The sequence below is a fragment of the Melitaea cinxia genome, chromosome 22, assembly GCF_905220565.1.
Source record: "Melitaea cinxia chromosome 22, ilMelCinx1.1, whole genome shotgun sequence".
In the NCBI taxonomy this organism is placed as follows: Eukaryota; Metazoa; Arthropoda; class Insecta; order Lepidoptera; family Nymphalidae; genus Melitaea; species Melitaea cinxia.
The window spans coordinates 2868609-2891701 of NC_059415.1; the positions used below are offsets into that span (position 1 = coordinate 2868609).

The 23093-nt window shown below is 31.4% G+C and overlaps 1 protein-coding gene and 1 long non-coding RNA gene across 2 annotated transcripts; one reads left to right on the forward strand and one right to left on the reverse strand.

The window, feature by feature from the left end:
- Positions 1 to 9544: 9544 nt before the first annotated feature.
- LOC123664569 lies at positions 9545 to 10160 on the reverse strand. Its single transcript, XR_006744843.1, has 2 exons — positions 10007 to 10160; positions 9545 to 9732 (listed from the first exon to the last, which is right to left on the reverse strand). It is a non-coding gene; the product is annotated as an uncharacterized LOC123664569 (long non-coding RNA).
- A 415-nt stretch (positions 10161 to 10575) lies between these two features.
- On the forward strand, positions 10576 to 11936 carry LOC123664559. Its single transcript, XM_045599089.1, has one exon. It carries the CDS (start codon positions 10718 to 10720, stop codon positions 11453 to 11455), a length of 738 nt encoding a protein of 245 aa, XP_045455045.1. The 5' UTR covers positions 10576 to 10717; the 3' UTR covers positions 11456 to 11936.
- The last annotated feature ends 11157 nt before the right edge of the window (positions 11937 to 23093 follow it).

Below are 23093 nucleotides of genomic sequence, written 5' to 3' on the forward strand. Positions count from 1 at the left end.
CATTATAATAGGCACATAAAGGAAACAAAAAAAATCCAATTTTCCTTTTCAGAAATGCATGCGCTCAGAATGACCAAGACCAAGGCCTTCTCAGAACGAATCTTCATTTCCGAAATATTTGTAATTGTATTTTAAGAAGTTTAAAATTATCTTGACACATAAAACGGTGGCCACACGTGATAAAAGTATTAATAGACGGTGCTTTGTGACAGCGGAAAAGTAGATTAATTTAATAACTGTTTAAAAATTAAAACGTGTCTGGTTGTGACCTTATTTTATTTACTGAGTGAAACGGTTTTTAATCGACTTCAAAAGAAAGAGGATCTCGATTCGACTGTATTTTTTATGTGTGTTACCTCATAACTATTAAATAAATGTGCCGATTTTGATGATGGTCCACTTAAACTTGAAGGAAACCTGACAAGTAATTTTTGAATTATTTCTAATAATGAGTATTTCATGGCCTGTTTTTGGCGATTACCTACTCGTACGTCGTATTACTTGTGGATGTAATTGAAGTCAGTTTTTTTTTTCGTTTGCAAGTAAATACAATTATTATTTGACGTTTCCTACTCATAATATTGCTTAAAATTGCAGCTTTATTAATCTATTACTTGTAAGGATTCCTATATTAGTAACTGTATAAGTATGTAATTGATATTTACTTATTACTATTATTTATTTTCTTCTAATTAAATTTCCTTTAACTCCAGGAGTAAAATTAAATGTATGTTATAGGCAATTGATAACAATTCAAAAAAAACTATTTTTAAAAGTATGTTATTAGATAATTCACTAATTTTATCACTACTATGTACAATCAAGCTACCACTGTTGAAATCACAGTCCATAGCGAGTTTATTATAATTTTCTTAACTTGTCCTGATCATGGAAACCAGCCTTAATTGCTATACATTACATTTACTAATAACACATACTGGCCCTGCCCTACATCACTCATAAAGATCATTTATTTGACAGAACAACGATTAATTTCATCGTATTTGTATGACAGTACACAGCTACGGTGTTTAGAACTGTATCGTATTAAATTATTAACAACGTCTAGACAGTTCCTTTTGAATGAGCCGTCATCAACTATTGCGACACGGTTCCATTTCGTACGCATTATTGACTGAGTCTTGTGCATATTGCACGTGTTTCTTGCAAAATAATTATATAAGTATTATATTATTTTTCTGCAATTTAAAAGTTCATTTATTCCTTGTTAAGACGATATTAGTATTTAATTAATTATTAATAAATTCGTTTATAAATAGGTTTAGGTTCGTTATAGTTGATTGGAATTTAGATTACCGTTCAAGCGTGTAATAAATTATGAAAGAACCAGTTAATAGTGCTCGTATATGACCTAACATGTGTACTAGTTTTAAAAAGCCATACATTTTTGTCCTTTATAGGGCTGTCATTAATAAAGATATTTTGATAAATAAAAAAATACATAACACCCATAGGCCTCTTCTATATATATAAAACTGAATGTTTGACTATATGTCCTTTATAAAATCGTTAAATATGCATTAAATCAGGTCATGATCTAGCAAAGTGTTGTACATGAGCTGACAAAGGTTTCTGAGATGGTACGAACAAAATAAAAAATAAATAATAATTGTGTTTGCTTGCAAACGAAAAAAAAACCGACTTCAATTACATCGACGAGTAATACAACGTAGATCGACGAAAAAATAGTCGAGTAACTACGCGTTATCAAAGATTACTCGAAAAGTAGTTATCAGATCTCGATAAAATTTCAATGTGACCACATGATAAACATCAGCTTTGGATAAAATTAAAATTTATCAAAATCGGTACACCTAGTAAAAAGTTATTGCGGATCCTGGTTTCCTTATCATGGTACTAAACTAGGAATATCTCCTTTCCATCAAAAAAAGAATTATCAAAATCGGTACATCCAGTAGAAAGTTATGCGGTATAATACAGCGTAGGTCGACGAAAAAAGCGTCAAGTAAAAACGCATTATTAGATATAACTCGAAAAGTAATTGTTAGATCTCAAATAAATTTAAATGGGACCAATTGCACACACCACCTTTCGATTAAATAAAATTGTCGAAATCGGTCCACCCGGTTAAAAGTTCTGATGTAACATACATTAAAAAAAAACAGTCGAATTGAGAACCTCCCCCTATTTTGGAAGTGGGTTAAAAAGCCTAGCAACGCGCGCAGGGTACAGCTAGCTCTCCATATATGAAAAGGAGCTTAATTCACCGCGCTGCTCCACTGCGGGTTGGCGGATATGTTCCCTACTACGAGTATGAGTAACGATCGCTATCAGTAATTTATAATAACAATCAGCACCGAGACTTACCGTGCTATCCGAGGCACGGTGAGGAGACCCACAAGGACAGACATCCAAACCGGTAAGAAATATTTATACAAATACAAATATCCATCCCGAGCGGGAATCGAACCCACAAACCGATGGTGCTTAGGCGCTTACACGCACCACTTCACCAGAGTGGTTGTTATGTGCGTATACTAGGTATATAATATTATAAAATATGTACTAGTTCGGTTTGGTATTTCCGTAATTTTAAACGTAGTTTTGTACCTCTTTTATTTAATTATTTACAAATGTGCAATTAATTTTTTATCACATTAATTCTACGTATATACAGTTACGAATCAGAAATATATAAAATATATATTAAAACAAAATTTAATTGTTTTTGTTTTTATTCTAATTTAATAGGGATATATATTTTTACTCGTAACTTTCACCTTGATACAAATAATAGAGTATAAAATTAAATAAAGTATAAAAATATAACTACATTATGTAAGTATTTGAGTATATTTTTCTTAATTGTATTTATTGTGATTACACGGCCATCATCAAGACATAATTCGTGCGTAAAATGATATCTATAATTGATCAAATCTATATGAGAAAACACATATTTTCGTGTACTAAATATTTAAAAAAAGTTAGTAAAAAAGTTCTTAATGTACAACAATATACATTCAAAGAAAATTCAGGCCATAATATAGCAAGTCTATTCAGAAGTCAGTCAACAGTACTGTTATTATTTATAACAGAAGGTTGAACAAACCAGAACGGTACGTGAAGCATCAATGTCACGAAACAATGAGAATTTCAGCATGTTGACATTGACAGGCTATTAGACTAAAACGTGCGATTACCATTGAATGAAACAATAACTTGTTTCCAATGTAACAAAGTAGTGCGGTTAAAATACATGGTAGTAGCGTGTTGGGTTTTGATGCGAACTCTTCCGCAATACATATATTTTAAAATATAATTATGTATATGTTACATGTTTAAAAGAAGAAAAAAACTGCATAAAAGGTATCTTGTATGTACATATATATACATAATAGTAGGAGAGCTGATACCAATATTAGGGTAGGTGTAAGAGGCAAGCTGAAAACTTGAAACAGAACTTTAAAAAAAATTATGGGCTGATTTAGTAGTCCCACTCACTAGCCAGGTCTGTAATTCCATGTTGGGGTATAATAGGAGAGGTATGTGACAAGTTTTCAGCTTACCTCAAATATCTACCCAAAAATTAGTGCCAGCTCTCGCACTATATTTTAAAGCTTAAACTGTTTCTTTTATTTGATATCTATTTAATAGTGGTTTATAACAATGCATGATCTGAACTGAATTATGCCCAGTTGCTATATTCAGATAACAATAAGGAAAACGAACCGTTTCCTAATTACAGTGATCACGCTTTTGCCTGAACACCACTGCTGAGTAATGGACTTAGAAAATTGAATTAATATAAAATATTCGATGTATAATGTCCATGACTAAATTGTCATCCTAGTTAAACTCGGATGAAGTGCATACGTGCTCTAGTCCATCTGGATGTTTAATTATATTATTTAGCAAAATAATTATTGGTAAATTGTGGATAGATATCAATTTAATAGATATTAGTAAGTTTGTAATTAATATTGTGTAAAACGATATATTTACATTGTTTGTTGTTAGTTCTATTGGATTTCAGTTACTTCAACGCTGCATTCAGTGCACAAATGAGTCTAGAAAAGGTTTTATAGGACTGTCGTGACGAAAGCGTATATACTTCCTAATAGTAAGCGAATATCAAAGCCTATGAACGGGTGCAACACCAGGAGTTTTACATTCCCAATCCTACCCTTCCTGTCAACAAAACGCATGATGTGGAGTATTGTTTGGTTAAAATATTCTATAAATCACTTTCCCATTCGGGTTACTCCAGATTTTAAGCAAGATATTTCCTGCTGTGATCTGACAACAATATAATTTATTATATCATTTATACATACATCATAATGACCATGACAAGGAATAATCTCTAAGGTTAAAGCCACATGTTTTCGAACTAGTACGTGTGAGTCATTTTATTTCTGATCGGATTAGTCAAGTGTTGTTCAACCTTAAAGATACTTGGAATTATAATATACATAGATTTAACATGTCATTGCTGTACTGGAAATTTTTGGGAAATTATATTTAATTTCCTCGACGTATTGATGTAAAAACAAAATCCATTTTTAATTGATATTTTAGTTATTACGTAAAGCTATGTCAATAAACGAGAAATAGAAAAAAAAGTGTGTCACCGAAACACGACTGAAGTTGAGTAAACTTCAGTCGTGTTTCGGTTCTTCAGATCGAGTGTCGAAATAGGCACAAAAAAGGCTTACTAGCCTAAGAAAAAGATTAATACCATATAAAATGCTAAATAAACGAATCCAAATAACGTCATCTATCAAAGATAGCGTTATTAAAAAATGGCGTTACAAAAAACGTAACGAGATCATTCGTTCAGTACATTTTACTCTTTACATTTTTTTCATACTGGGGTCCTAATATTTCCTCATATTTTTTTAATATCGGGGTCCTAATATAAAAATCGATTGTCAAGGAGTAACCTCCAAAGATTCGGTGTATAAGTGCCAATCAGACTGAAAAAAATGTTCTGAGCTAACTTGGACAAAAAAAATCTTTATTTATTTTAGTATGTATCTTTATTTTTATATTTATTGTCAGTAAAATCAGCGTCTATGATTAATGGCAAACAAAGCTAAACCAATCATTATTTACAGAATTTCTGTTAAAAAACGTCAATTTTAGATAATTATTGCTTCTTTACGCAGTGTACACATATTCAAGGTCACTGTCGTCACTGTCCACTTACCAATACATTTTTTTTTATGAAACCGTGTCATTGTGAATTAAATAACCAAATATGTATCTGCTAGGTTCCACTCACGGCATCTTCTGCTATCAAGGGAACAGATGAGCGAAAGTTAACTTCGAAATTAAGATTTATAATATGTAGGTACATATTCTTGAAATTCTCTATTTAAAGGTTGCCTAAAATAATAAAAGTTTTTTGATATCACTGATAATATAGTTATAAGAACGGATCTTGAACGCTCGGCAGAGTGGGGATCGCTTTGCGCATCTTGAATGAATTGCAAAATTTTTAGTTTGTTTTTCATATTCCACCTATACGAAAAGTTTTTTATATTATGTTATTACGAAAGATAAAAATTATAAAATATTAAAATTAGAAAAAAATAATTTTGCTAAATACAATAAAAATGTTATTATTATTATTATTATTTTTTTTATTATTTTTTGTAACTACTCATGAGAATAGCTAAGTATATCCATACAATTACAAATGCTATTAGTATTAGATAGCTGGCCATTTCGTCACAATTTAAAACACAAAGTGAAAGATGAAAGATGAAAAGTTAGGTTTTTGATCGATAACTATAAAATGATTAATACTTATCTAAGTGACAAAATTAACACATTACGCTAACAGTCACAAGAGCGTAAAGTGAGAAAACAGTGAAAGTAGTCATAATGTGCTAAATTCTTCCGCGTGTTGTACGAACGTACTAAGTACTTGCACTTCGCGTGTTCGAGATATTATTGTGACCATAATTTATGTTAAAAGCGGGATATGTTTTTGTATAACTTAATTTAAATGCATTTATGTGTACAATATTATCTAGTGAAGCTTTTTCGGATTCCATTAAATTGATCATAAAAATCACTAAATCATAAATTACATAATAAGATGTTTATACACTTATATTATATTAAAGTATAGTTAGTATATTTCTATTATTGTTTATTCAGCCAGTGACATCCCACTTGCTGGGCATGGACTTCTTTCTATTTGTAGATAATATAAATACTTTTATATCTATATATGTATACAACACAAAATTTACTTAATATATAATTGACAGTTGGAAAATGAGAACGAATTAAAGAAAGATAGAAACTATCGAAAATACAGACTAAAAAATATGATCACTTATAGCCTGCAGAACCTAAGAGATAAAGTAAGGTAATAGATCATTCCTTAACTAAAATTTATAAAGTAAGAAAAGTTCTAATGTATTTTGTTAGTAAAATTTTAAGCTTAACAATTAATCTCAAAAAAAGAAATATAGAATATTTCACAGACTATACTCATCAGCATATATCACAAAAAAAAAAATACCCCCATAATTTCATTTTAAACGAATAATTATATTTTTATTATATTAGTTGCTGTATTGACAATTATCCTCGACAATTACGTTATATGGCTACTTTATCGGTCGATGTAATATGATCTAGAAAGATCTATTGACGTATAATGAACGAAAAAATGCATGTTGAGCTACTTTCGCTAAGCACTTTTAACATTAAAGCAACTGCGTATTTTTTACTGTCATTAATATAATAAGCATTTTTTTAACTTTTGTTTAATTATGTGTTTTCATTATAGTTTACGTTAAATAAGCAATAAATATATTTTCTATGCTATTGGGTAATATTTTTATCATTAGTATTTTGTTTTATTTTCGCACGACATTTTGATAGTTTTTATCAAGACATACATGAAGCTCTTGAATCAAAATATGTTATCATAACTATGTAGTTAAATTATGTCATAGTACACATTTTTTATAGAAAATATCATATTAATTATTTGACTATCCCGAATTCCTAATAATATTATAAATTTGTATGTAAGTTTGTTTGTTACGCTTTCACGCGAAAACTACTCCACCGGTCATCATGAAACTTTGTGCACATATTTTGGGAGGTATTAGAAGTAACATAGGATACTTTTTTTAAATCAATGCGAGCAAAGCCGCAGATAAGAGCTAGTAGTTTATGAAATCTCTCAATCTTTCAACCAAATAATTCTCTAAATATTTTGTACTTACCTGTAACAAAAATTAGTTTGACCTAATCTACTATAATACTAAATAAAGTTATATAACATAAAGCAAAATTACGATTATTAATTGTTACAGTTTTATTAACCATATCTGTAAAATATTATAGCCTCGGTAAATCAATTAAATCCATCGACAGGCGCTGTTTATAGCAAAGTGCTTTGGAAATTGTGTTATACGTGTCCCATCAATAATAATGAAGAAATAATGCAATTTCAAGCATCTTAAACGGCATTTATGCAAGCGATATTAGTTAGAGTAATAGCATCTAGATATTCCTGTAACGGTTGTGTGCGTGTGTGTCTCTGTGTGTGTGTATGTATGCGTGTGTGCGTGATAGATTTTTAACTTATAATATTCAGAGTATATTAATTTAAATTGACAAATTGCTTTTAGATATTTCATCAGCCATATTAACCCTCGAGTGCTCGCGCTATGAGCTTTTTGCCACCCGAGGCATATATTATAGTGCAAAGTAGTAGTGAGAAGGCACTGGATTAACGTAATTTGTATATAATATGTTTAATTGAACGTTGTGCAATTATTTTATATTAGCCATTACTTACTGTACAAGCTCTAGCTTTTTATATAGCAACCGTATGTTATAAATTTTAAATGGTGTTTTTTTTTTTTTTTTTTTTATGTAATTAGCTTTAAACTAAGTCTCTGTACACTGTCTGGTTTCCAAATAAATCAAAATAAAATAAAATAAAATTTTACACAGTGCACCTGTCAAGGTCAAGGGTCCCAGTAACGTCCTCTTTATACTTCGACTCCTTATTTTAGAAATTAGGAGAAATGAAAAAGAAAAATAAGTGCGAGAATGACCGCGGGTGAAAACAATTTGCCGCCAAACGCGACAAGTTTTTAAGAGTAGTTGAAATATTATTAGTTTTCATTGCGTATAATTTATCTACCATATTTTGTTAGATCTATTTTAGAGTATGCCTCTGCTGTTTGGAGTTCTCAGTACGGGTGTCATATTTATAAAATCGACCGTATTATACCACAGGTACCCCTAAAGAACGTAACAGCAATTTCTTAGAAAAATATGAATATTTTAATAAAACCTATGTCCATCGTTGATCGGCGTGTTCGGCGAGATCAAGTTCTGTTGTATAAAATTATGAACCAAGAAAACGACTCGTCATTTTGGTTTCAAAATTAAATTTCAAATGTCCACGTCTTAATTCTAGACATAAAATCACATTTGACGCCCAGCCAGTCCCAAGCTTATTAAAAGAAGTTGTGCCCAGTACAATATTCTTTATATATATATATATATATATATATATATATATTTCTTGTGTGCGCGTGTATGTCACTGAACTCCTCCTAGACGGCTGGACCGATTTTGATAAAAAAATTTGTGTGTGTTCAAGGGGATTCGAGGATGGTCTAGATTCACAATTTGGTCCACTGGAAAATGTTTATTTAACGAATTATTCATTTATAAGTAGTTGTTAATTTTGGAATGTTTTACATTGGATCCGGTAGACTACGCTACCATCGCAGCATCAAATATTAAATATTATTCTATTTTAATTTCAGTTTGTCCCGACAGTTGGTGCTGCGATGAAATTGAGAAAAACATTTGAAATTTTGTGTTATGGCAAAACAACGTTTGCGGAGTGAGCTAGTCTTATATATAAAATTCTCGTGTCACAATGTTAGTTAACATACTCCTCCGAAACGGCTGGACCGATTTTTATGAAATTTTGTGAAGATATCGGGTAGGTCTGAGAACAAGCCAACGTCTATTTTTCATACCCCTAAGTAATAGAGGGGAGGGTGTTAGGAGATTAATAACATACTTATATGGCAAAACAACGTTTGCGGGGTCAGCTAGTTTGTTTATAAATATTGACATTTTTCATCTCTCTCTCATAAAATTTAAATTGCATGTGATGAATGCGTTGGTTTAATGTATCTCTGATTAATGTTTTGATATTCGTAATATTATTTTTAATTAATTTTTTAATTTTTTATTTTAACTTTGATTTTGATTTTAATCGTAATTTTGACTTTTTTAAATTGTGATTTGTTAACTTTTTTTAAATTTTTTGTTCCATAATGCCCTTATTTATCTTAGAATTTCTTTGTTTCTTACTTTTTTTCTTCCTGATTATTAATCTATTTGTAGTACATAATGTTTTAAGTGTTATTATTAAGTGTTTGATATGAAACTGTTAATGTTAAGCATCTCTTCTTAACTTTGTTACGTGTTCTTTTTTACTATCGGAAACTGTTTTTGGTTGCTGTAATACCGTTTGTTTCCAAAATAAAAGAAAATGAAAAATAATACATTATTTATTTTTCATGTAAATATCGTAATAACATTGAGTTGAGTTTGTTTCATATGTTTTTTAGGAAAGCAATTCGTGAATTATACAATATGAAGAATATGCAAAAATAGCTGCATAGTTGAACGAGGAGTCTGGTTTTGAAGAAGCTGCTGCACATAATTTACTGGAAGATGTATCTGAAAATGATGGGTAAAGTGAACATAGTGATCGTAATAACTAGCGGTAGAGTCTGACAAGGCTGCGCCATCAGAGTCCCGAATCGTAGTCGAGTATAACGTCTATAATAGTCACTCCAACTTCCCAGGGGAACCCCGATAAAAACCTAAAAAGTTGTTTCAATGAGTGAATTTTGCGTAAACATTAGAAATCAAGAAGTATATTTATTATAGAAGATAATAAGATCATAAATTTAGTTTTGATTTAAAGTTATAAATTACAAATGAAAATTACCTGCAATAAAAAATAACCTCAACAGAGGTCAATTATTGCTCCATACTAGTAGTAACTATTTCCTTACTAGTACAAATAACAAGTTACACTCAATTTCCTTCGTGTTTTGTTAAGTTGCAAATTTCTAAAACAAACATTAATATTACCTTGGATGAGGACATTCTAATAGAATTTAACACATTTTTACTACAAAGTATTACGTGTTAGAGTAAATTATTCATTCTTATGTAAAATTTCACATTTTACAGGAAATTATGTAATTATTTTATGTATTATTGTGAGTTCCGTTTCCGGCACTAGAACTGTCAATACCATTGTGATAATATCCGATAAAATAAGTGAAATAAATGTAGTTCGAACACTCTCTGGATACTGGATTCGAGTCAAGGGATCAGCAAAAACACTGTAAAGTACGTAGTAACGATCAACTTTACGTGATTACTGGAATTTGCCGCATAAACAGAAGTACAAGTTTGTTAATATTTAACTGAGGGTAGAACTTAAAATTGTTGTTCCAAGCGGATTGACAGCAACGTCAACAAAACTGACAACGGACGTTACAGACAGTGTTGCCATTCTAAATAAAATAATTTCCACCATTATTTACGTTCCTTTACACGCATACTAACAACGGAAAGTGTCAACGTCAAGTGTTGCTAGTAAGTAATATTGAATCCCCCAGATAATAAATACGTTCCGTTACACATAAAAATGGAAGGTCAATTTCAAATTTTATTTGATAAAATGAAAATAGAAATGCAAAACCAAACAAAAGAGGTAACCGATACAATAATGGAAAAAATTGATGAAAAATTAAAACCGATTTTGGAGGAAAATAAAATATTAAAAAATAAAATAGAAAACTTGGAAAAAAAGGTAGAATATCTAAAAAGAGACAAAAAAAGTAACAATATAATAATACATGGATTGAATGAGGATGAGAAATCTATACCGGATTTACTTAATAAAGTTAAAAAACATTTTTTGGATGAACTTAACCTTAAATTAGAAGATTGGGAAGTAAATAAAATTTATCGCATTGGAAAATCAAATAATAATAACAAGCCCAGACCCACGGTCCTTGTATTGGTTTGTGGGTGGAAGAAAAGTGAAATCATGAGAAATAAAAAGAAACTTAGGGAACTGTATATAACTGAAGACTACTCAAAAGAGACTTTAGAAAAAAGGAAGGCACTGCAATCTAAGGTAGCAGAAGAGCGGAAGAAAGGGAATTTTGCTTTCATTAAATATGATAAACTCGTGGTCAAGAAAAACCCAAACACGAACGATAAACGGAAGCGACAAACATCAAACTCCCCAAAAGAAGACGCTCAACCAAGAAAACAACAAACATTAAATTCATCGGAATCAAATAGGAAAAATGCGTTTGATATGATGAGGATGCGTTCTAACTCCTTTTCGACCTCCTTTAATACAACCAAACAATAGCAATCATACACCGGCAATCGGAAATATCAATTAACTAGCAAGATAAAAAACAAGGAAACGAACCCTCCCCCAAGCCGACTGGTCCTCGTGGGGGAAAAAGACCACGACCCTCTAAATATAAACAAACCCACATCGGATCTTTACATAGCTACTTTTAATGTTAGATCACTACGAACCACTGAGAAACGTCTTGAATTTGAATTAGCCCTGGCAGAAATAAAATGGGATATTATTGGAATTAGTGAAATGAGAAGAAATGGAGAAGGGATAACTGATTATGGGAACTACATCTTACATTACAAAGGTGAAACTCTAGGGCAACATGGAGTGGGATTTTTAATTAAAAAGAATCTTGCACATAGAATAGAAGAAATAAGAGGAATATCCGAAAGAATAACAATACTAAATATAACTTTACCTTTATATAAAGAAGAAAAGTGGTCAATTATCCAGGCATACTCACCAACTGAATCGGATAAAAAGGAAGACATATCCAAAATTAATAAATTTTACGAAGATCTTAGGATGTCTATGCATAATTGCAACAAAAATATTATTGTAATGGGCGACTTCAATGCACAAATAGGAATATGTAGCAATAGTGGAGAAGAATATACATTGGGAAAGTATGGACAGGGTAAAAGGAGCAAAAATGGATCCAGACTAGTCACCTTTGCTTTAGAAAATAAACTTAAGATCTTAAACAGTTTTTATAAGAAAAAAGAAACAAAAAAGTGGACATGGATGTCTCCAAACGGAATTTACAAGAACGAAATTGATTTTATCATGTCTAATAATGCAAAATATATCAAAGATGTTTCCATCATACACAACTTAAATTTTAATTCGGATCATAAAATGGTTCGTGCTAAACTAACAGGAACGAAAATAAAGACTAAAAGACAATTTCGCACAGACAACTCATCCATTTTATGTACCGGCAATATCACTCAACTTATAAGTAACTTGCAGAAAGAAATAAATAAAAAGTCAATATACCAACTACCAATCCAGGAACAATACGCGAAACTTATAAGCCTATTGAAAACAGAAACCAAAAAAGTAAATACAGATAGAAAAAAAGTGATATCGGACGAAACATACCAACTATTAAAAGAAAGGAAAGAATTATTACAAAAGAAAGAAAAGAAAAATTACCGTCCCAGAATATCAGAACTCAGTAAAAAAATTAATGTAAATATCAGAAAAGACAAGAAAATTAAAAGACAAAATACACTAAAGAAACATATTGAAAAAACAGGTGGAATTAAAAAGGCGATAAAGGAATTAAATAGTAAAAAAGAATGGATGTTAAAAGTGAAGACAAAGGATAATAATTATACAAATAAAAGAACAGAAATAGTTAAAGTAGCAACCGAATATTATCGAAATCTTTACCGAAGCAAAAACCCAAAAAGAATAACAAATAAAATAAATACTGACTCGATCCCTGAAATATTGAAAGAAGAAACAATAAGAGCAATTAACACGCAAAAGAGGGACAAGACACCGGGTGCTGATCAAGTAACAAATGAGTTATTAAAATCTACTACACCAGTAATTGCTCCTATATTAACACACATATTTAACAACATTATAGATACCGAAATTATACCTGAAGACTGGACTAAATCAACAATAATATTATTGCATAAAAAAGGCGACAAAGCAGATATAGGGAACTATAGACCTATTAGTTTGATGTCCAATGTATATAAAGTATTTTCAAAAATAATCCTATCTCGAATCACTTGTACACTCGATGAAAATCAACCAAAAGAACAGGCTGGTTTCCGCAGTAAATATTCAACAATAGATCATATACATGTTCTAAGGCAAATCCTACAAAAGTACAACGAATACAACAAAACATATTACCTGGGATTTGTTGATTACAATAAAGCATTCGACTCCTTAGAGCATGATTACATCTGGGAAGCACTGCGTATACAGGGGATACAGGGCAAGTACATAAAATTACTCCAGAACATATATTCTAAAAGCACAGCTCGAGTTAGACTAGAAACTACAGGAGAAGAATTTCCTATAGAGAGAGGGGTTCGTCAAGGGGATCCGATTTCACCCAAGTTGTTTTCAGCGGCGCTAGAGATTATATTCAGAAATCTGCAATGGGACCACGAAGGACTGGATATAAATGGCGTAAAGTTAAATCACTTACGGTTTGCAGACGACATAATTTTATTTTCAGAATGCCCAAAACAACTTGAGCAAATGCTACAACAACTGTCAGATCAAAGCGCGATAGCAGGGCTTACAATAAACACAGCGAAAACAAAAATTATGACGAACACCTCACAGTCATATAACATCAGAGTCAATGCACAGGAAATAGAATACGTGGAAGAGTACGTATATCTAGGACAACTCGTAGCCGCAAGAGATACTATGCATAAGGAAATAGATAGAAGAATAGCTAACACATGGAAAAGATACTGGTCCCTTAGTGAAATAATGAAAAATGAAGACATGCCGCTTAAAGAGAAGAGAAAAGTATATAATATCTGCATTTTACCATGCTTAACATATGGTTGCCAAACATGGGCATTAACAGAAAAATTAATGAACAAAGTAAACGTATGTCAAAACGGAATAGAGAGAAGTGTAATTGGGGTAAAAAGATTGGATAAAATAACATTAGAAGAAATAAAAAATATTACTAAATTTAAGGAGGCAAAAAAGACATGCAAGACTTTAAAATGGAGATGGACGGGACATATGATAAGAGATACAAACGAGAAATGGACAAAAATGATAACGGAGTGGTATCCTAGGAATGGAAAAAGAAATAAAGGGCGACAAATGAAACGTTGGGAAGATGACCTGAAGAAGGTGGCTGGTCCAGTGTGGATGAGAATAGCGAGAGACAGATCAATGTGGAAAAAATTAGAGGAGGCCTATGTCGAAGGACAAGCTGTTTGAAACCGATTGTCAATAACAAACTAATATAAAAATTTTAATTTTTCTATAAATTGTGGAACAGTAATAAAGGCTTATTTTATTTTATTTTTTTATTTTATTTATTATTTATTATGTAATTATTTATGGCAAAGGTTTGCCAGATTATTAGAAGATTAACTATTTATTACGTAAGTACAAATGGATCAGATGTGTGTATTAGTAACTGTGTAGACCAATCATAATGTGATGTAGACCAATTCATTTATTACATACCTATATTGCATGCATAATAATATCTAACATACCTATATTGTGTTTCATGTTATTTTCATACACTTGTATAAATTATTTAAAGAAAAACTCGTGCACGAACAATGATGCATCGCATACCAATCAAGAAATATAAATATTGATACACGTTATTAGCAGTTTATTAGAACTCTATACTACATTTAAACCTAGCACGACATACCTATGTTACGTGACATGACACGACAGGACACAACACGACACTTCATATTATGTTCTCTTTTAAATATATTTTTTATTTTGAATTTTATATGTAAGGCTCAATATAAATATTTTTTTTTTTACTTCATTCGTGACAATGCCTCATGTATTTAGAATTTGACAAAAAAACATTTAAAAAAATTAGAATTTGTTCTTCTAATGTGTAAAGGTTAAACGTAATTTCATGCTCTTTACTTTCTATCTACTTTTTGACTAAATTCAAATTTAGACGACGCTTTGGTGCAATGGTCACAGCACTGGTTAGTGGCTGTTGCGCTGGTGGATGCGGGTTCGATCCCTGCACATGGCAAACATTTGTATTACATACAGATATTTGCCGTGGTTTGGACGTTTGTGCTTGTGTACTGTGTGTGTTTCCGGATCCCTGACACAGGAGGTAATCCTACTGGGGGCCGTAGAATGTGAATTTATTATATTATAGAAATTTATTATTTAAATTAATGGTATGATAGTGTCCTTCTTTAAAGAGATCACGCGGTTTTATTATCTGCTTGCATAAAAAAGCAATTACTTATTTTTGCATGACAATTGCTCACTAATTGTTTCTATTCGGCGAGTCCGTCGCTGCCAATTTGCGTGATCAATTCACATCACCGCAAAAAGTTAAGCGGTCTTATTTAGAATGATTTGGTACGAATACAGTATGATGACAATTTAAAAATAGAATTTTGCTTCCAGAATATTACTAGAATTCTTCCAGAATGTACACTTTTAAAAGCAATCTAAAGACCTATCTGCTCTCCACAATCACTACAGAAGTATGAGATGTTACGCTTCAGCCTGTAATATCCCACTGTTGGGCATAGGCCTCTTTCCCTATGTAGAAGAAGGATCAGAGCTTATCTACCACACTGCTCCAATGCAGGTTGGCGGATATATTCTCTACTATGAGTAGCGATCGCTATCAGGTGTTCACGATAACAATCGGGATCGCGCTCATTGAGGCGCGTTGAGGAGACCCACAAGGACTAAAAACCAGACTGAAAATAAATATTTGTATAAACACAAATATCCACTCCGAGCGGGAATCGAACCCGCGACCGTCGGTGTTTAGGAGCTGCCGACACGGCACACAAACAATGAGATGTATACATATACGTAGTATATGTATGTTTATATGTTTATGTATGTATTGTTGTATATATATATATAGTGTTAGTAGTGTATGTATTTTATTATGTACGTATACTTATATTTAATTTTTCTTCTATTACTGCACAACTTAGCCCTCACGTTCACATCATCTCTCACCACCATAGGTTAAATGGCAGAGATCTCTTTTAGAGATAAGTTCACCCTTGCAAACTTCCAGTGTAATGATAATTGTAACACTATTTAGTGCAATAAGGAATAAATTATAAAAGCCGATGTTATAAACTTTGAGAAAGGATATGAATCCATATTGAATTGCAACAGCCATGGTTACATGTGCACAAAATATTGCTTGCAAACCTAGGTTTTAAAAACTTACATCTGGAAAATTCTTAGTAATCACTAATAAGGTTGTTTATTATTTAAATTAAAAAAAAAAAAAAAAAAAAAAAAACTCGCTACAGAAAGAACAAATTTCGATTTTTAAATAATAATTTAAGAATATGTATAAATATTGCTCAATTTATTTATAAAGAGTTTGTACATTACCATTTAAGTTTACCTTATATGCATTAAATTAAGTGCTTTTAATGCTAAATAAGGGAAAAGTAATTATGATAATCAAGTATATCAACAATTATTTTAACGCAAGTTACATTTTACGTATTACATACGTTTCATAAATATAAAAATCTTGCTGACCCAGCGAACCGTATGCTTTCTTTTAATATAATAATATTTTATTTATACCAAACGAACCAACAATAAATAACGAACAAAAAAAAGCAGTTAGCCATTTTAGCGCAGCCGTTTAGAAGCTAAGCGCGTACATACTTTTTGGCAATTATAACCTATTACTTATTGACTGACTAATTAATCGTTAAATATTTGTTCTAGGTTAAGATGTATGAGGGCAAATTTTACCGGTTGTATTTTTTTTAATATAATTTTATAAGTAGATCGGCAAACAAGCGTACGGCTCACCTGATGGTAAGCGATTACCGTGGCTTATAGACGTCTACAACACCAGAAGCAGCGCAAGCGCATTACGTCGACCTTATTCCCAATTCCCCCAGGAGCTCTGGTCACCCTAGTCACACACTTCCCCGGTCGGGCTGCTCAAGTCGGGTTGTAGGATAAAATAAAGTTAGATGGTGCAACAAAAAATGTTTCTAATTTTATTTTCTTTACATTTTTTGTTACTTTTATTCCAAATTTTTTTTTCTTTCTTAAAAAAAATATCAGAAACTATTTTTATCAATCTGAAACTATTGTAACTATTATTAGAAACTGTAGTATATCAGAAACTAGTTTTGCTAGCTATCTGAAAAATTGGCCTGGAACAGCTATTTCTAGACATTGTAATAATATAAAAATAAAATATAAAAATTTTTTTGTGAAACTAGCAACAAAATTTATTTTTCATTTCATCATTTTACTTTTCATTTAATTTCTCTAATACTTATTTAATTTCAAACAACAATATTTAAAAAAAATTACCTTTTGAAATATGTTCAATGAACATCCAAAATAATTTTTTCCATCACAATTAAACAACAACAATTTACAATTTTGTCAAGTCAATAAACTAGATTAAAAAACACATTTAATCACCAATATATCGATTCTGGTAACCTTGTTTTTTTAAAGGTTGAACTTAAAATATTTCCCGGCGAATTTTTATTATCTGTAACGTGCGGCCAGTATGTCTGCGCAATTTAAACTAGTACCGTGACATCTGATCGTCGGCGTACAGCCACAGACTGTTTATTTACGCTAATTTAATTCGAAAATTAAATAATTGAGTTGAAAAATAATTATTTGCAATGATAAAAAAAACCGACTTCAATTTATATCAACGAGTCGTTTTTTTTAAAATACAAATACAAAAGCGCTTAAAATAGAGATAACTCAAAAAATACTAGTCAGATCTCGATAAAATTTAAATGGCTATACATGACCAGTACCAGATTTTGCAAAAAAAAATGGTTGTCTGTAAAGTTGGTTTACGGACGATAGTTTAACGTGACAGCGTCATAACAAAACATCTCCTCGGACGCATAGGCCAATCGAGTGGAAGAGAGATAGATGCGGCGCAAGCGTACAATGAGCGTAACGGGACAATGAGTCATCCTTTTTCGTGCATACAGCCGGCGTTCATCGTTTTATTAGACGTTGTCGTCAAAAAAAAACATCAAAATCGTTACATGCAGTAAAAGGCTATGAAGTAACATAAAAAAATACAATCGAATTGAGATCCTTTGAAGCCGATTGAAAAGTCGAAACCTCCTACAGTTGAATTAAAATCAGGCCTTGTTTTTTTTTTAATAAAATTTGTTAACAAAATAGAAACATTACGTAGTTGTTTTCTGTAAAAGCCATATTAAGAGAATTAAAGTATTTTAAAAATACTTTTATATATATCTTTTTCTTATCATATAATAAAGGATTAAAGACGTTTATTATTATTACGTGATCAAATTAGCATAAGGAAGGCAAATAGTTTTTGCAGTAAAACAACATACATTTTAAACAAAGATCTGATTGCCATCTATATTTATCTATATATTAATACGTGAAGCAAAAACTTTGTACCCCTTTTTACGAAAATTGCGCGGACGGGGGAGTATGAAATTTCTCACATTTATAGTTTATATAGAAAAGGAGTGCCGAATGCTAATATTTTTTTAATTATGCATAAAAAATACGTAACATCAATAAATAAATAAAAAAAACATTAGACATAATACGATGTATTTCACACACACACGCATACATTAATTATAATATATGTGTACCATTTTGTTTGATAATTTGCCACCATGTCGTAGGTAGTGCCAGAATTCCATTGTTATTGAAATTTTGGGACTTACAAAAAAAAAAACCGCGACAAGTAGCTTTGACAGTCCTCTCTTGAATTCTGAAGCGACCAAAACAGATGGACATCTGAGAGTGCGTGATCGGGGCTATAACGTGGATGCATTAAAACTTCCCAGTCAAACTCTTTCAATTTTGTTGAGTGGCTAAAAACGTGTGTTGTTGGGCCTTATCGTGATGAAAGACCACACATTTTCTGTTGACCAATTCTGGCCAATTATTCTCAATTTCTTGCTTAAGTCTCATCAACTGTTGTTAGTAAAAAGAGCATCGTCATCATCATTGGCCTTAGTCCGTCTATTGCAGACAATTTAGACAGTCTCAGACAGACACTGTGCCGCCTAGGACACTCTTCAGGAAAACGCAGAGTTGAAAGAGCTTAGTAGTAGAAATCCAAGTCGATCGTTTTGCCCGATGGTAAAAACTCATAATGAATGATGCCATTCCAAACCTATTATACACTCAACATCACCTTATTGCGTGTCAACATGGGTTTCGAGATAGTTTGTGCAGCTTGACTGACCTTTGACTACCGATCTATTTTGTACATTCTTATAATGGTTAAATTAAAATATCTTAAATATCGATCTAGCTCTACTTTTCGTAAATGTCGTCACGTTTATACGTAACTGGGCGACAGATGAAACGACAAAGCAGAATACATTTTTGACATAAAAAGTTCCTGACCGAAAACGCTGAAACCAATTTTGTGTTACTTTTACTAACACTTCATTAGCTCCTTAAACATCACAATGTTTTTCTGGTGGCTTGTGTTGCATTTTTCCCTTTTTAATGTAAAATTTTAAAATGGTCCGAATTTCTTGAATTTACCCATTTTGGCGGACAGAAAAACAAATTAAAAGTGTCAGGAAACTGTTTTTTATTTTTTAATTTTTAAAGTGTCATTTTTTCATGGTATTATAACCAGCCAGTTACAAACATTACAACCAAAAAGATTTTACAACTTTTTACTTAAAAGAACGAAAAGACTTTTTCTCCGACTTATTATATTATCTTTGGCAAAAAAATATTTAAGCAAATGTATGTGATTATTTATTTTAACTGCAATCGTGACTTACGGTCCGCATGGTAAGCAAGAAATTGTTTGTTATTGATGTTGTATAATTTATATTTAAACTTTTTGTATTGGATTTGCTATGTGACGAATGTAAGGGGAAAAAGAAAAATAAACGTCAGATAAAAAACTGAACTATGGTTTCATTGTCGTATTTAATATATTTTAAATATTAATAAATGCAAGTATAACATGGCGCAGTCGGAAAAGCGTATTTAAATGTGAATAATATTACTATTTAATAGAAAATTACATAAATATTATAAAATGGAGAAAAAAGTAGTCACGGCAAATGGATCGATAAATCTGCCAACAGAAATTAGTTGGCAAGGGTCAATGTCCGAAAACTGGAGATTTTTCAAACAAAGGTATGAAATCTTTATTATTGCATCTGGAAATGAAGCAAAGGACGGAAAAACAAAAACAGCTTTGTTATTAAACGCCATAGGGGACAGGGCAATAAAATTATATAATGGATTTAATTTTGAGAAACCGGAACATCGATTCGAGTTTGAAAAAGTAATTGAAAAATTCGAAGAACATTTTAATCCTGAAAGGAATGAGATTTACGAAAGATATAAATTCTTTACCAGGAATCAAAATGAAGGAGAATCGTATGAGGACTATTCAGTGGCTCTGAGAGATCTTTCGAGTACGTGTAACTTTGATTTTTTAACAGATAGCTTGATAAGAGATAGACTAGTGTGTGGAATTTCTGACAAAACAGTAAAGGATAGATTGTTACGTACAAAAGATTTGACCTTAGCTAAAGCTATTGATATATGTCGTACATCGCAAGAAACACAAAGGCAACTTGAGAAAATTTGTTCTTCGACTAGTACTTCGAACAATATAGATAATTTAAACGATGTAGACTATAACATACATAAGATTAATAAAAAACCAAACACTGCAGATAATGTCGGAAAGAATACGAAGGAAGACAGATATACAAATTATACACGTGAGTGTCAAAGATGTGGCTATATTCATCCAGTGAAGAGATTTTTAGCCTTTGGCAAGCGTTGTGTTCGTTGCAATGGCTACAATCATTTTGCAAATAAATGCAAAAATCGTTTTATTCATAATGTGGAAGATAATAATGATGAGACAAGCTGTGAAAATATGGAGGAGAATATTAAGACTATACTTTTTGGATCAGTTTTCATAAATACTCTAAAGGAAGACACGAAGGATTGGACAATTGTCGTTGGATCTAATAATGTGTCTCTTGATTTAAAAGTCGATACTGGTGCTCAGGCGAATTTATTATCTGGAAGAAACTTGTCAAGTTTAGGATTAGACAAAAATAATCTTTTAGAGTGTAAGGCCAGGCTGACAACATATACAGGTCAAGTAATTAACTGTCTTGGGAAGTGTTCTTTGCCTATTAAGTATGATAGCAAAAACTACGTATTAGATTTCTATGTAGTAGACTCAGATAAAGCAAGCAACATATTAGGACTACATTCAGCGATTAAAATGAATTTAGTTAATCCTTTAAAAAATCAAAATTTAAAAATCAATGAAATTAATCTATTATCTGAGTATCGGGATTTATTTGAAGGCTTAGGATGTATGAAAGAGGAATATGATATTAAATTAAAACAAAACGCCACTCCAGTTGTTCATGCGAGTAGACGAGTTCCTATAGCAATTCAACCAATTTTAAAGAGAAAACTTGATGAACTGGAGAAAATAGGAGTGATATCTAAAGTATCACATCCTACAGAGTGGGTCAATTCTTTAGTTATTGTTCATAAGCCTAACAGAGATTTGAGGTTGTGCTTAGACCCTAAGGACTTAAATGAGGTTATCAAAAGGCAACACTTAGAGCTACCTACTCTTGAGGAGATCACTAGTAAACTTTCAGGTGCTAAATATTTTAGCACTCTAGATGTAAAAAATGGATTTTGGAATATAAAGTTATCTGCAGCAAGCTCTGATTTATGTTGTTTTAATACTCCGTTTGGTAGATACAAATTTCTAAGAATGCCTTTTGGAATTTGTAGTGCGTCTGAAGTTTATCAACACCGAATGCGTCAAATACTAGATGACTTAGATGGGGTTTATGTATATATTGACGATATTTTGATTTGGGATAAAACGAAACAAGAACATGATAAACGTCTTAAAAATGTATTCGATAGATTGAGACAGGAGAATGTAAAACTAAATAAGGATAAATGTAAGATTGACGTTCAGCAGTTAAAATATTTAGGACATTTATAAGCAAGGATGGTATTACACTTGATGATAGTAGGATAAAAGCAATCGTATCTATGAAAAGTCCAAAGGACAAAAAGGAACTAGAAAGATTTCTTGGAGTAATTAATTATGTTTCTAAGTTTATTCCAAATTTTCAAAATTTATTTTCACCATTGAGAAGTTTGTAAAAAAAGAATGTAAATTTTATCTGGTTAGAACAACATGAAAGAGTATTTAATGAGTTAAAAAAGATACTAACTGAGAAACCCGTATTACAATTTTTTGATGAAAAGTTACCGGTAGTTCTTTCCGTTGATAGTTCTAAGGATGGATTAGGCGCTGTATTATTACAAAATGGATTACCAGTGGCTTATGCATCAAAAGCTTTAAGCGAATGTCAGCAGCGCTACGCGCAGATTGAAAAAGAGCTGTTGGCAATTTTGTTTGGCTGTGAAAGATTTCATCAGTTCATATTTGGTAGACGTATAACTATTGAAACCGATCACAATCCATTAATAGGTATAATGAAAAAACCATTGAATTCCACTTCGCCACGTATACAACGTATGTTAATCAAGTTGCAAAAATATGAATTTAATTTAGTCTATAAGCGTGGCAAGGAATTGTATATAGCAGACACTTTATCTAGATCATTCGATACGGATGACAGTCTGCAAATTGACCTAGAAGAGAGTAATATTGAGGCTAATATTAATCTAGTGATAGAAACATTAAACATAACTGAAAAGCAATTAAATAATGTTCAAAACTTTACGAGAAATAATGAAGAAATGAAGTTATTAAAGGAATTTATCCTTAAAGGTTGGCCAAGCCATAAAATCTCTGTACCGGAGAAAATAAGATCATATTGGCATGTAAGAGACAGCTTGACATATAAGTCAAACTTGATATTCAAAGGCAATTCTTTGGTAGTGC